The 13,733-nt window shown below is 38.2% G+C and overlaps 1 protein-coding gene across 3 annotated transcripts; it reads left to right on the plus strand.

Moving 5' to 3' along the window:
* Window positions 1-1,331: 1,331 nt before the first annotated feature.
* On the plus strand, window positions 1,332-2,421 carry LOC105200277 (inducible metalloproteinase inhibitor protein). 3 transcript variants are annotated; one of them, XR_850957.3, is made up of 4 exons: window positions 1,332-1,490; window positions 1,756-1,880; window positions 2,036-2,214; window positions 2,313-2,421. XR_850957.3 is itself a non-coding variant. In XM_011167752.3 (4 exons), the coding sequence occupies exons 1-3, from the start codon at window positions 1,439-1,441 to the stop codon at window positions 2,159-2,161; spliced, it is 303 nt and encodes a 100-aa protein (XP_011166054.1). In that variant the 5' UTR covers window positions 1,332-1,438; the 3' UTR covers window positions 2,162-2,210; window positions 2,313-2,421. The 3 variants fall into 3 exon arrangements, 2 of the variants coding, with proteins under 2 accessions (XP_011166054.1, XP_011166053.1); XM_011167752.3 differs by having other exon boundaries at window positions 2,036-2,210; XM_011167751.3 differs by having other exon boundaries at window positions 2,036-2,421.
* Window positions 2,422-13,733: the final 11,312 nt, after the last annotated feature.

Below are 13,733 nucleotides of genomic sequence, written 5' to 3' on the forward strand. Positions count from 1 at the left end.
ATTCCCCGCTCGTGCGCTCGCCTTCGTTTTCCGGTCAACCTTTGTACTTCCTCTCGCCCTACGTTCTACCTCGTTCTTGTTACGCTGCTTTCACCGCCTTCGTGTCGAGCCTTCGTATCGAATAGCAAAGCGAACGATAACTTTACTGCTCCACTGACCCCATCGTGACTTTACTGACCGTAATCCGACGAGCGATATGCAGGGAGCATCTGGAATATCTCTGATCCAACTTTCTCTGCGTAATTTACATTTATTTTTCATTAACCTTGACTCGAAACGAATCCAGATATGATAGTACCTGCAAAAATGAGAACTATCAAAATATTTCTTAAAATTAAACAAAAAAAGAAACGTGGAAGTTTTTCATAGTCAGATACAGATATGGAAATGAGACAAAGATAATTGAAAATATTGAAAATAAAATATGTAAAGGTGTAGCAGAGAATATATTACACCTGCTAAGAGAACATGAAGCAATTACAACCGACAGATAAGACATCCTTTATTGTAAAATTCATTTGTACAAGTAATTAATGTATATATTTATGGGTCGCAGGTGTGAGTCACATTTAATGTCAAGACACTTAATTTTCAAAGGTGACTCATACCGTTTTTTTTTCGTCTCGCGCGCGTAAAAATAGAAGCGCAAAAAGACAACGTATCAAATAATCCGGTATATATAATAACACACCGGTTTCCTGAGATCCGATGCGATAGTCTGCGTTATAACGACGGGGAATCACACGTTGTTAAACACTATTTTTATTACATCACGGTCTTCCTTGAACGGTATGTCATACAGCGTGAAGGTGAACGAATCGGGTTTAAATAAAAAAAAAGACGTTTCAGATGCATTGTTATTACCATCGTTTATTCAGTGGCAGATGCGAAATTATCTTTAAATAACTCGTCTTTGCTGTCTCAGGCATCAAAAAAGAGAGCGTTTGCAAACTTGGTGAATTTATATGTAAGAAGTTACAATTCCAAGCGCACATTCTGCTATATTCACGAAGATGTAAGTCATATAGCAAATAATAGGCATTTTTTTAATTGTTTTGTTTTTTTAAAATTTGTATAAATTTGATTCATATCTGTATATCAAGTTTCAATACTGTAATTACAATACTGTGAAATATTTAAATTTATGAATTCTGAAATTACGATATCTTTGTCGTAAAAATTATATCGTATTTAACATTTTTTCACGTGAGAGATATGATAAATTAATTGCAAGTGGTAAATCACTTTGCAAGTTGAAAAGAAAGAAAACGTGTTTTATTACGAGTTCGGAGAATTCTTCGGAGAATAAATTTTAAAACTCTACATTTAGATATTGAATCACTCGTATATATAAGAACCTTGAAACGATGAAGTTGTAACAGTCGTATAAGTGCTGCCAAAGCTATCAGGAAAAATTGAGAAAAAATCATTATTCATTATGTCTCGTATAATGATAATATTATTTGCTGGATTGGCGATATTTACTGCGGGTAAGTGTACATTTAATAACACTATACAATATTATGTAACATTAATATTTTTTGTATTTTATAAAAAAAAGTGCCGAAGTAATATGTAAAATAAAATAAATAATTTTTCTGGTTGGAATTCATATTAAATGGCTTACTAACAATAAACACAAATATCTAAGTCATATTTACGATATATATAGAAAGTTTTATTAGGGAATCAGTAGCTTTTTTCTTTTGTTAACGTAATGTATTATAATAATAGACAAAACTTGGTTGTTTTTAGACACGTTTGCACTAGCACTTAATACACCAATTGAGTGTAATCGCGAAAATGAGGAGTATCAATGTGGATCGGCCTGTCAAACGACTTGTACTAATTTGGGCCAAAATTGTTCTATAATAAACATCGTAAGTGCATAAACGAATCAATTTTTAATACACTATATTAAAATTTAATTTGTAATTAATGTTTAGATACAATTTGTAAAAGTTACCAGAAATTTAATATATTTTAGTTATTTCTATTCTTGATGAAGATTATTACTTTTATTAATTTCTTTTAGAGATGTAATGATGCTTGTTACTGCAAGCCAGGATACGCGAGAATGGGTGGCGACAGTAGTCCATGTATTCCTATAGAAAATTGTCCCATATACTATCCCCGGGGAACAATTCCTCCGAACGCATAAAATCTCTTCGAAATTCACGAATGGCGAATGTGAACGTTGCTCGCAGAAAGCAAGTATTTATCTATATTTCTTTCGTAGCGTAAATTCAGTAAAAGGAAAGAATATCGCAAATATATTGTAAAACACAATTTTATCTTTCTCTTCTTTCAAGGCACCTTAATATAACATGCGATATACAGCTGAATTTTCGAAATCGTAGTTTGTGAAGTAATACGAGGTAGAAGGTAAAAGTCCAGAAAATAAACAAATTATATAAACTACTTTGTCGATTATTTCATTTTTTATTATTAATGACATTAACAATTCTTTTATATTTCCAATAAATTTCAATTGGATATAAACATTGACTTGTAAAATGTAGAAATAATTTCATGATATATAAATAAATGTGTTTTATGTCAAAATATATTTTCAAAATAATTTCTCTCCAAGATATTTATTATTTTGTAATTTTTGGTCTGAAAGGGAGGTCTACAATAATTGTTAAACAATTTAATAGTACGAAATATTGACTAATAAATATAGTATGGCATATTTTTCATTTACATTATATGTCTCTAAGGAACGTTAATTTTTCTATTAAAAATAATTAATGCGTTATATATGCAGATAAAGCTACCATCTCTACAGTAAAAATTATTAGACTTCTTAAGACTCGCTATAATACATTTGGTCAACATCATATAAATGCTAATAAAATGTTAATGGAAGATTCAGAATTACGAAAATGCTTGTCACTCTGCCAACAAGAATACGTAAATTAATGACGACAACATGTATACGTACATATACTATTACAATGGCCTCAAAAATCCGGATTTTGCTGGAAGAACGATTTATGCATAAGATTAATCCTCAAAGAATAAATTATTTTTTTTATTTTTTATTTGTTGCAATTTATGAGTTGCATTTTTACTGTAGAGATGGTAGCTTTATCTGCATATATAACGCATTAATTATTTTTAATAGAAAAATTAATGTTCCTTAGAGACATATAATGTAAATAAAAAATACGCCATACTATATTTATTAGCCAATATTTCGTACTATTAAATTGTTTAACAATTATTGTAGACCTCCCTTTCAGACCAAAAATTACAAAATAATAAATATCTTGGAGAGAAATTATTTTGAAAATATATTTTGACATAAAACACATTTTATACAGCATAGTTGTAAGAAACTCTCTTGAAGAGTGTTACATAAATGTAGATTTGTATATAAATTTATGTATATTAAAAATATTTACGTTATGCTGCTATTATCTCTTTGCCTTTATAAAAGAGTAATTAAGAAGAAAATTAAAAAACAATTGTACTTTTCTTACTTTTTCTTGTCTCTCTTACTGCATCAAGATATAATTATAAATAGATTCTAATTACTTTTTATCATTATTTAATAATTATTTATTTTGTCGTCATATTAAACTGATAATTTTACAAGGTAACGGCCTTGCATCACGATCGTCTAGATCACAGATAAGTGAATACATTTCCCACGCATCTTCCTCGGTGCGCCGAGCGCAGATTCGAGTGAAGCCGTTCTTCCGGAATATTGTTCGCTAACAAGATAATAATACTCGACTCAGAGTACACACGACGGAAGTCGGAAACCCCGCCTTTCGACGGGATCGGCTTCGCGTTTGCTTTAAGCCGCTTTTCGGATTAACAAAGCTTCTCCACAGTCGTCGTCCGGTTATTGACAGCCCGCTATGCCGACGAACGAAGTAACCGGCCCGACGTTCGAACGCACAATCGCGTAAGTTAAACAATTTGGCCGGTGTTCCGAAGAGGTGCTCCAATATTTGGTCCCGTAATGTAATCCAGAAGTCGAGAGAGGAGAACGATGTTCAGACTGTTCCGTACCTCTCCCACGCCTAGGCGAATTCCCGTCGAATATCGTGAGGCAGCTTTGAAATTTCCAAACGCGATTCTTTGCGATTAAAATGCGCTGGACAGCGTACGATTACGAAACCGTCGCTCACGCAAGCGCGATTCATGCGCTCTGTCGAACGCATTAACGCCGCGGGCGATCGGTGAACGATATACGATGCGGGAACTGCGGAAGTACACTTGGTATAAAAAATCTGCGTACATTTGATACTAACAATAACAAAAAATTGTTTGAAACATCCGACGATTTCCTCATTAGTTTTAACGCTCTTATACTTTGTCAGAATACAATTTTGGAATTGTGTAACGACGAATTCAGAGTCTTTGATTGACATTCCGAGAGATTTTGATTGTATGGATTTTTAGATTCTTATACTTTTTATCACATTATTTTTAATATAGCACACGTAATCTGCTATTTCCAATTTTAATCGATAAAAATTTAATGAATAATTTCGTCAAGTTTGAAACATTTACAAAAATTAAAGACAATTTCTGTAGTGTTTACAGAATATTTTTTTTAGACATTTTGAGTTGAAACGTAGCTCAATGTAACTTTTGTGAGTAAGTGTATATAGCTCGTATGAAGCGCACACTTGAATCCATGGTGAATCCAGCTCGAGTTTCGCATGCCGCACGTGCGACGATCGAAACCCTCTCGTGCCAGGAGAGCGAGAGAAAGAGAGAGAGAGAGCGAGAGAGAGAGAGAGAGAGAGAGAGGCAGATTCGTTGACGTACACCAAGAGAGCAAGGAGAGATGGACGCCGGTGCCTGAGGGGTTGCTCGAGTTCCTGCCGGCATTTGTTTAATTGGGAACCGACATGGTCGCCATGGCACCCCTCTCGATCGACCATTTACCCGTCCACATGAAATCTCTTCGAAATTCACGAGCGGCGCATGTGAAAGCTGCTCGCGGAATGCAAACATTTATATATACTTCCTTCGTATCGCACGGAATTGCGACAAAAGGGAAGAATATCGCAGAAACATTGTAAAATACAATTTCACTTTTCTCTTCTTTCGAGACATATAAATATAACGTGGTATACAGCTGAATATTCGAAATCGTAGTTTGTGAAGTTTCCGAGAAGTGTACCTTCATGCAATATTACGAGCTTATAGCCCTTTGTTAGTTTACGTGTCGTGCAAGCTGCTATCGTGAAGGCCGACCACGAGGGGTGGGATTGTGAAATTTTCTCTAACCAAACATGGCCGCCAGATCAACCCTCCACAAAGCGACGTCGATGCGAAACTCCCGCTGCCCTGCCGGAGGTCCCGTTGCAAGGAAACGAGGGTTGAATTCGAAATGGTGCTTAGAGTACACGTTACGTATTGGCACGTATACTATTATCGTCAATTTATTTCTGTTTGATTATACCACTGATTCTTCCTAAAAACTAACGTAAATCTGACAATACGCTACGAGAATGGAAGAATTAGTACTTCGATCAATTTTTGCCATTGCACGAAACGTGAAATTTTTTCTTTGCAAATGTCACGAACAATATTGAAAATTGATATTGAAAAAATACGATCGACTAAATGCTATATGTTAGAATGCAAAGTTGTGACTTTTCGAAATTTCCTCCAGAATCGTCCGTCTTCATTACGGTCTTCTTGAAATTTCGGAATGTAAATACATTTTACTCGGGCTCGGTTGGCGTGATAATCTGACAAAATGTAAATACATACTCTCCTCTGTATGAATATTCAATTAACAGACAATAGCTGTGCAAACTGTATGTTTGTTTATACAAGCTACTGAGGATTATCTGCAATTATCGAAGATATATTTCAACAATTTTCATTTCTTAAGGCAGAAAAATTTCTTTGATAACAAGATTATATCGTAGAGCAATTTATGTCATGTTTATGTACTTGTGTTGTGTCACGTTCCGTTATTGCCTGTAATTAAGTTAATAATGATTATATAAATTTAAATACGTCATTTAAAAATAAAAACTGCATCCGGTTGTTATTTTGATAACCGAATAATTTAGCGATGTGACTCACGAAGTATCTTTTGTATCGCGTTTTACCGTAATTAAAGTGATATTAGGTTCCCAAGGTATTTACCGTTTATGTTTAACGCTGGAAATTTCGCAATATTAGTCCAGACACAAAATTGGTCGAAAAGAGGAAGAAATTTCTAGTCTCGCAAGTGGCTCGTTATCGCTCTTTCCTTCTTCCTCCAGATTCTCTACTCTGCTGTTGTTGGCGTCTTTCTGAAATAAGCTTTTATTCTCTGTACCGGCAAATTGATTGGAAAAATAATTGGGTTCCTCAAGTCCTTCTGAATAGACGGACGGTCATTAAAATATCCGCAGATATCCGTGAAGTGAAACGGGTTATTTTCGACCACAAGAAATTTTGTGCGTTTTTTTTTTTAAAAAAAAGGAACCTGTCCTGATTCAATAAGGATAAATTAAAAATAAACTTCGCGATAATGAACGATTAATACATTGACATGTTTATTTTTGTACCGCGCGCTGCTGTCCACAATTGAATGCAAAATGCTACAATGATAGAAAAATGAATAATGAATATAAATTTAGCATCATGTATTTCTGTGTGTACGTGATGATATACAATAAATTGCCAATTATGTAACTATTTTAAAAAATATTTTTCGCATGTTGTATAGGTGATTTATTTATCAACTTAATTGCCTCGTCGTTTTTTACAGCTCTATAAGTTTCGGGGATTCAAATAACGGTAGATTTTTTTTTCTTCCTTTTTTCCTTTGCCGATGATGTCATTGAATAAATCCTGCTGCTAGCGACGCGATCGCGATCTTGGAACTGGCGGCACATGACATTTACATCGCGCCTACATTATCGCCGTGAGACACGCGACGCATAGCGCCACACGCGCGACGAATAATTCACCCTCGCCTCGTACATCTTCGGGACTTTATCTTGGGAAAAGGGTGAGCACATTCCGAACGTCACGTTGTTCCAGCCGGCAATGTGAATACCAAACGGCGGGCTGCACATAACTCAGTAAACGCGGAGTTGCGTAGCGGCGCTCGAACGGGTGATAAAGAAGGCAAATATCGTGGAATAACTGAAAAATGGAAGAAGACTGCAGTACGGGACATTATTCTCGATAGCGAAAGTCGTCGGGAGTGTGGATCTATTATGGGGACTATTGCTCGAAGTCCCGCGCGCCGCAGCACGGGTTGACGCGCGTCTAAGGCGGGCGAGGCGGAAATCCTCGTCGAGCTTGACATAATCCTGACATTATTGTCTCGATGTCGGTTCAGACTGTCGAATAATCCCGGGATCCTTGTCTCCCGGCAGGACGCGATAACACCCGAGAATAGCGTGCGGACCGGTAGAGTTAACCGGGCGCCCGATCCGGTTTTCAATGGGCGATCGGCGGAATTTAAAAGCGTCCGTCGCTCGCTCGTACCCATAGTCGTGCACATAAATCCGCGTATTTCGGACAGCTCGGATCGCGAAACAGTGGGGATTAAAAAGCGCGCTGCCGAAAATGTCTCCCTCCTCCCTTGCGCAGTCTGTTGAAGTGACAACCCTTCTGCACAAACACAAACGTGTGCGGCGCGACGGAACTAGTCTGGATCTCTTTGTGCATATACAAAGATTTGATAGTCTGTCTAAATATTTCGTGATTACCATTAATAAATTGATTTAACGTATACAATAAATAATACATGATAAACGCAGACAAAATTATTAATGCGCGCACAGAAAAGGATAAAGAGATACGTTTGTCGTAAATCGCGTAAAAAATTTATTTATACAGGAAAAAGGTATAACAAGAAGAAATATCCGTATTTCTTTTTAGAATCATACGTTGATGTACGATCGAAAACGGATTGTTTAATGAAGTTTCTGTGAAGAAGAATATACGACGAACGATAAAGTAGTCCGTTGGAGAAGTTGATTATCTAACATATAAATCATAATAAAAAAAAAAAGATTTATTTCCATGGAAAAAGGATTCTCGTTAGAAGGCGCATTGATGCTTGTATGATCGAAAACGGATTAGTCTAATGGAGTCTATGCGTGGTAGAATACGTGCTGCAATGATGAAATGACTCGTTGGAAAAGTTGATTATCCGACATAAATCACGATGCGAGAAAAGGATATTTCCTCTATGGAGAAAGGATTCGAGCCTCTCGTTAGGAAAATTGACGTCGATGTGTTCTAGCGCAAATTAGACGAAGTTTCATGCGCTCGTCACGAAGTTACATGCCGCACAATGAAATGACCCGCCGCGCGTTAATTATCTAGAGTTAGATCTTCGTAAACGTGTATCTCGAGCTTGGCGATTCTCCAGAGAAACGACCGTGAAAGAAATTCAAGCGTCGTTTGGAAGATGGATCGGCCGGCCGCGCCAGTTAGCTGCGAGCCGATAACACGTGCCTTTCCTCGCGGCATTATTAAAGCCCGGCCTGGAATGAATCACGCATCGACTTAATCGCATTAACGATAAACGGTCTGCCTCCAAAGACCCTTCGGACTGTGGGCCCAGACCCACAGTAGACGCGCAAATATTAGCCGGCGATATTTTCTTCGCGCGAGACGCAAGCAAGATGACAGCCGAGAACTCGCGAGTGTTCGCGATGACGGAGGTGCAATTATCGTGTTGATCATCGCGCGTCGATAATCGCACTAACGGAAAGGCATGCCGGGAATATTTAACGCCTTATCGGCGTAATTCATCTTCTGTCGCAATACGTGCTTCGCTTCATCAGCGCGGCGTAATTTTATCGCTGCATACAAAGTACGTCCCGAAAATGCATAGATAACTTTAAATTGCAAATTGTTCGACAAATTTGAAATCAGTTGTTCCATAGTATATAATTCTCGTCTTTGACATACCTGACGGCATAAATTCAACATAAATTTGCACGAATGATACAAGGAACGTCTCTGACTCACGCTGAGATAACGTGGTTCTATTTTAGAACCGTTTCCAATAAAGATAAAAAAATAGCTCGCTGAGTTTAGCATACGCTACACAAAAGGCATCCCGATGTAACTTTTTGAAAAAAGCGAGTTCTTACTTTTAAATCTCCGCGAGAGAAAAAATAGGTATTCGAGTCATTAGTCAAGGTTCAAGTATATAGAGAGGAAAGTAGTAGAAACGATTCTTTGCGATGTATGCCAAATTGTCTCTTAAAAGCTGAAGCGATATTTGCATGTCTAGGAAGCAGCGAATTCAAAATTTTCGACGCTAGCATTAAATGGAGTTGAGAGGAAGAGAGCAAGAGAGAGAGAGAGAGAGAGAGAGAGAGAGAGAGAGTCAGTAAACACATCAGAGATTCGAATTTACACTTCTATGGACACAGCTAAAAGTAGGAAATGTTCATGGCAATGCGAAACGAAAATAATGCCTATACATGAACGTGAAATTAAAATGTCGACTATGAGGGGAGAACACTCTCCTGAAAATTGGCTTTGACGTACATACATGTGGACAATAGAGCATATAAAAAAATGAGAGACTAATAAGCGATTTTTTTTCCACTGCCCGAAAACACGAGTACGAAACAAGCTGCGAACAATACGCGCTGTGCCGTGGTGAACCGAATAACATTGCCGGTATAATTAAGCCGGCTTTAATTAGGGCAATACCAAAGCACTTCTAAATACACGCGGGAGGGAGAGAGAACGAGAGGAAGTCAAAGTATACAATTGAACCAGCCGTTGTTTGGCAAGGCTCCTATCGAATAACTCGCTGCGCGCGTCCCGAGTGTATTTCAACCGAAGGGGGGAAAAAGTATCTCTCCCTCCCTAGATTTACGTAACGCAACTACCCTTGCAGCTGGCCAATATTATTTCGCGTTGTTTTCGTCGCGAGAGAAATACGTAAATAAATCTATCGAGTTTTAGAAATTTTATACAAACAGAAATTTGCGTTTCTGTAATTTACGCGCTGGGCATATGTAACCAGCTGCCAACTGAGCGCGCGAGGATATCGCGTACAACAGCCAACCGCAATCGTCGTATGTACGCTGCGCGAATATACACGTCGTTTGAGAAAAAGTAATTTTTGAATTTAATAGGGCAACGATAACACCCCGTGGGCATTCGTGCGTAGGGTGAAGAGAAAAAAAAAAGTATCTCGCGCGAATACACACGTAGTTCGAATTTAGGTAGCGGACCCACTGTGTGCTATCTTCCCCCGCGTTTTTGTTGTAATCTCCCGAGGGATGCATGAACGCACGTACGGCTCGGAGCTCGGCGTATATCGAGTGACCCTTGTCGGGATACGTTCGCAATATATGCCCAGGAGTTTATAATTTCCGGAGCTTATAAGTCCTCCTTTATATTCTTACTATTATGCCGCATTCTATGGTGCATTCTGCGCGACTTTAATAAAAGGTTATTTACAGACAAGGATGTGTAAACAAATCTCTTCTACTCTGTTTTCGCTGTTCCGTGCCATTATTGCGAAGATATTTCATAGCGTAAATATTTCGCGTGGTTCGCGCGAAATAAAATCTTTATCCAATTTTCTCATCTAAATTTAAGCAATTCGTTGAACTAATTGAAATACGTAATCACTTCACAAAATTAAAACACGATTTTACATTTTATTTTAGTCTGACTTTCCGCAGCGTGAATTGTGCCAACTCAAGCGAAAATATCGCGACGACGCGCAGAATCGGCGCGGCCAGGAGAATCGTTTCGCTCCATAAAATTGCCTTTCCGACATTAGTGACAGCCGAAGTGTTCCCAAGCACCAAAAATTGGCGGATCTTTACGTGATCGGAATTTGGGGGGGTATCACCTGTGGTCGACAGGCGACTACAGTGACGCTAACTAACGTCACGTAATCAAGTAAGCAGTTTAACCGAACGATCCGGTTAGGACGACTTAGCCCTCCGTATCGACGAGGCGTCACTAATTGGTTTACAGATCTCCCGAGCCGAAGTCGGTGCTCAAAGGTCTCTCTAGTTAGCCACGTCTCCACGATCCCGCCTACCGTTTCAATCCGCCCTTCGCAAATGCTTAATTAATACCTTCACATCCCGCCGTCATCTATATCTTCGATCAATAATTTTTGCAAAGCACGCAAGATTACACGAATTTCGAGATCAATCTACCTCGCACGGTAGCTTTTCGTTTTTTTTTTCTTTTCTTCTTTAGTCTGCTCTTGTGAAATTTAGAAAGGACGAGAATGAAAAGAGAGAAACGTGCGATTTCGCATGTTCTTGAACAAAATATTTTCCGCGCATGTCCCATTAACGAGATGATCCACAGAGAATGAAATGAAAAGTTATATCTGACACGTTCTGTTTTTTTTTTTTGTCAACGCGTCAAACTGCATTTCGCTATCTGAAACATTTTTCTCGCGGATTACTCTCTCCATGACGTCCGGTGAACGTGACAAACTGTAGAAATCACGTAAAAAGTGATAGATAAAAATATTTTTAGACCTTATGTCGCAACAAGACATCATTTTATTTGATGTATGCCGCAAGTGTTCGCTGCGAATATACACCACCGAATCGTATTTTGAATTTGCCGGAATCTCTGTCAAGATTAAAGAATGTAACGCGGGCATCCGAGAAATACTTGAGAGCTGAATGTCAGATGGGACTCTCTCTTCCACGAAGTGAAAAATGTCGTCCGTATGCAAAACAAATTGCGCGGCAGCTCTCGTGGCGTTTCATTACCCCTCTGAAACCGGGGTGACTGTCTAAACTCGAGCTTTTCCCCGCTCGAGAAATTTAATTCTAGACGGGAATGCCTGACGTCCTTTAATATCACGGTCACGACGAGTATGACGCACCGTCACCTGCGGTCGGTCCTTTAAAAATGATTAACTCGCTAAAGAAGCGACGGTCCCAGCCGCGCCGATGCCGATGAAAAATGGAAGTCGCCCGCTCTCAGGACGAAACAAAGGAGCCATTAACTTCCCCTTGTGTTAACGATGACCATGGACCTTTCCCTGATACCACGATACTGTAACGCGAATTCCTTGTATCGAATAAACAAAGTAGGCAAACTTTCCGACGAGTAATCGCCTTCGTACAACACAATACACTAAATTGCTTTATGTACGGTAGCTCTCGTTATATTAATAAAAAGAAAAGAGATTTACGAAGTTTATCTGAAACCTTTTGTCATCTCTGACAATACTAATTCAAAGTGAGATAAAAATGAGTGAAGATCGAGATAAATTTATCGATATTTTGCAGACAAAAGATCTTGTTTAAATATTTTATATTTAAAGTAAGTCGAATGCAATTAACAATCTCAAACCCAATTGCACAAACATTTCAAATTAAACAATTTGCTCTCCACTTTTATGAGTGTACCTTGTAAAAAAGAGGAAAAAATACATTTAGATTTTAAAATTACGGAGTGACGAGAAAGAATCGGTTTATTAGATTAAAGTATTGCTTCTGTTAGTGGAATTTTATTTAGTTTAATTTTATTCATCTTCGATTGAAGACGATGCACTCGTAATCGTAATTGGCAATACGAAATCGTGAATAAATTGATGATTTATTACGCTAACCGATGCCTATTAATATCCTCTTTTGTTGCGGCTGACGAGGCACGCAAGATGTGGCATTATGCATAATCCTCACATCAAACGTGCTCGTTAACGGTTTGTTGAACGAAACTGATCGTTACGAACGGATCGAAGGTCGGAATCTTTAAAAAGAAAGGACTACCTGTTGGCACAGATTCTTCGCCAAGCTTCTATTCCTTTCGAAGGCTCTTATTTCAAGAGCCTTCATTACTGAGTTCTTATCGAGAACTTCAAGCTTATAAGTTTCGCTCTCGAGAAAATTTCATTCACAATACGCGGAAAACGAGTATTAAACTCTTGGAATTTATTGATTTATTTTCTTCAATAATATTATATAATAATTTAAAGATTGTTACTAACAACATATTGCTTCATTAACTTGTAAACGAATTGCGTAATTTTGAACATACAAATTAACACGCTATTTTTCATAATCTTGAACGCAGTACAACTTCCGCTTTCCGCAAAATATTAACAAGACTTCAAATAATTTTGGCTCTCCCCTCTCTCTCTTTTTTTCTCTTATTCTCTGTTCAGCAACAAAACCGACGCAATTTTCGAGATATCGCCTAACGAGTGGCTGATGCCCAATTAGGCGTTGAAGTTTCTTACGAAGTTCGTGCCAGAAGCTCAAGTCCTGAAACCAGAAGCTTCCTCTCGTTCCGCCTGACACACGAAACATCAGCTATTCGAGCTTTTACCCTCCACCGTCCAGCGCGGCTTAATGAAAACCGTGATTGAAGCCAGTGCACGGATGCCGATCGATCCGCCACGTATCACGAGGAGGGTGTCCGAGAGCCAATCACTGGCAACCGTCAAAGGGACGATAATTTTTTTTCTTTGTCCCCCTTCTGTCCGATGGGATTCATGAGTTGACTTTGTGCAGATCGTACTATTAGTCGTGCCGCTGTATGTTTGCTGTGTGCCTGAACCATTAGGGTGACCAGAATGTAATAATAATAATGTTGCCGATCTTTGCAGAAAAAAAAATGCTATTTTTATTATCGAATCGGTAAACGTATGGATCAATGTTAAAGTCAAAGTTTCTCCATTTACTTTGATTTGTTAACTTTATTAAAGCTCGCGTGAAATTGAATCGTGCAATCTTCTCTCACTGAATTAATTCACTGGAATAATTAATGCACGCAACGCAAACAAA

Source organism: Solenopsis invicta, chromosome 11 (genome assembly GCF_016802725.1).
Source record: "Solenopsis invicta isolate M01_SB chromosome 11, UNIL_Sinv_3.0, whole genome shotgun sequence".
In the NCBI taxonomy this organism is placed as follows: Eukaryota; Metazoa; Arthropoda; class Insecta; order Hymenoptera; family Formicidae; genus Solenopsis; species Solenopsis invicta.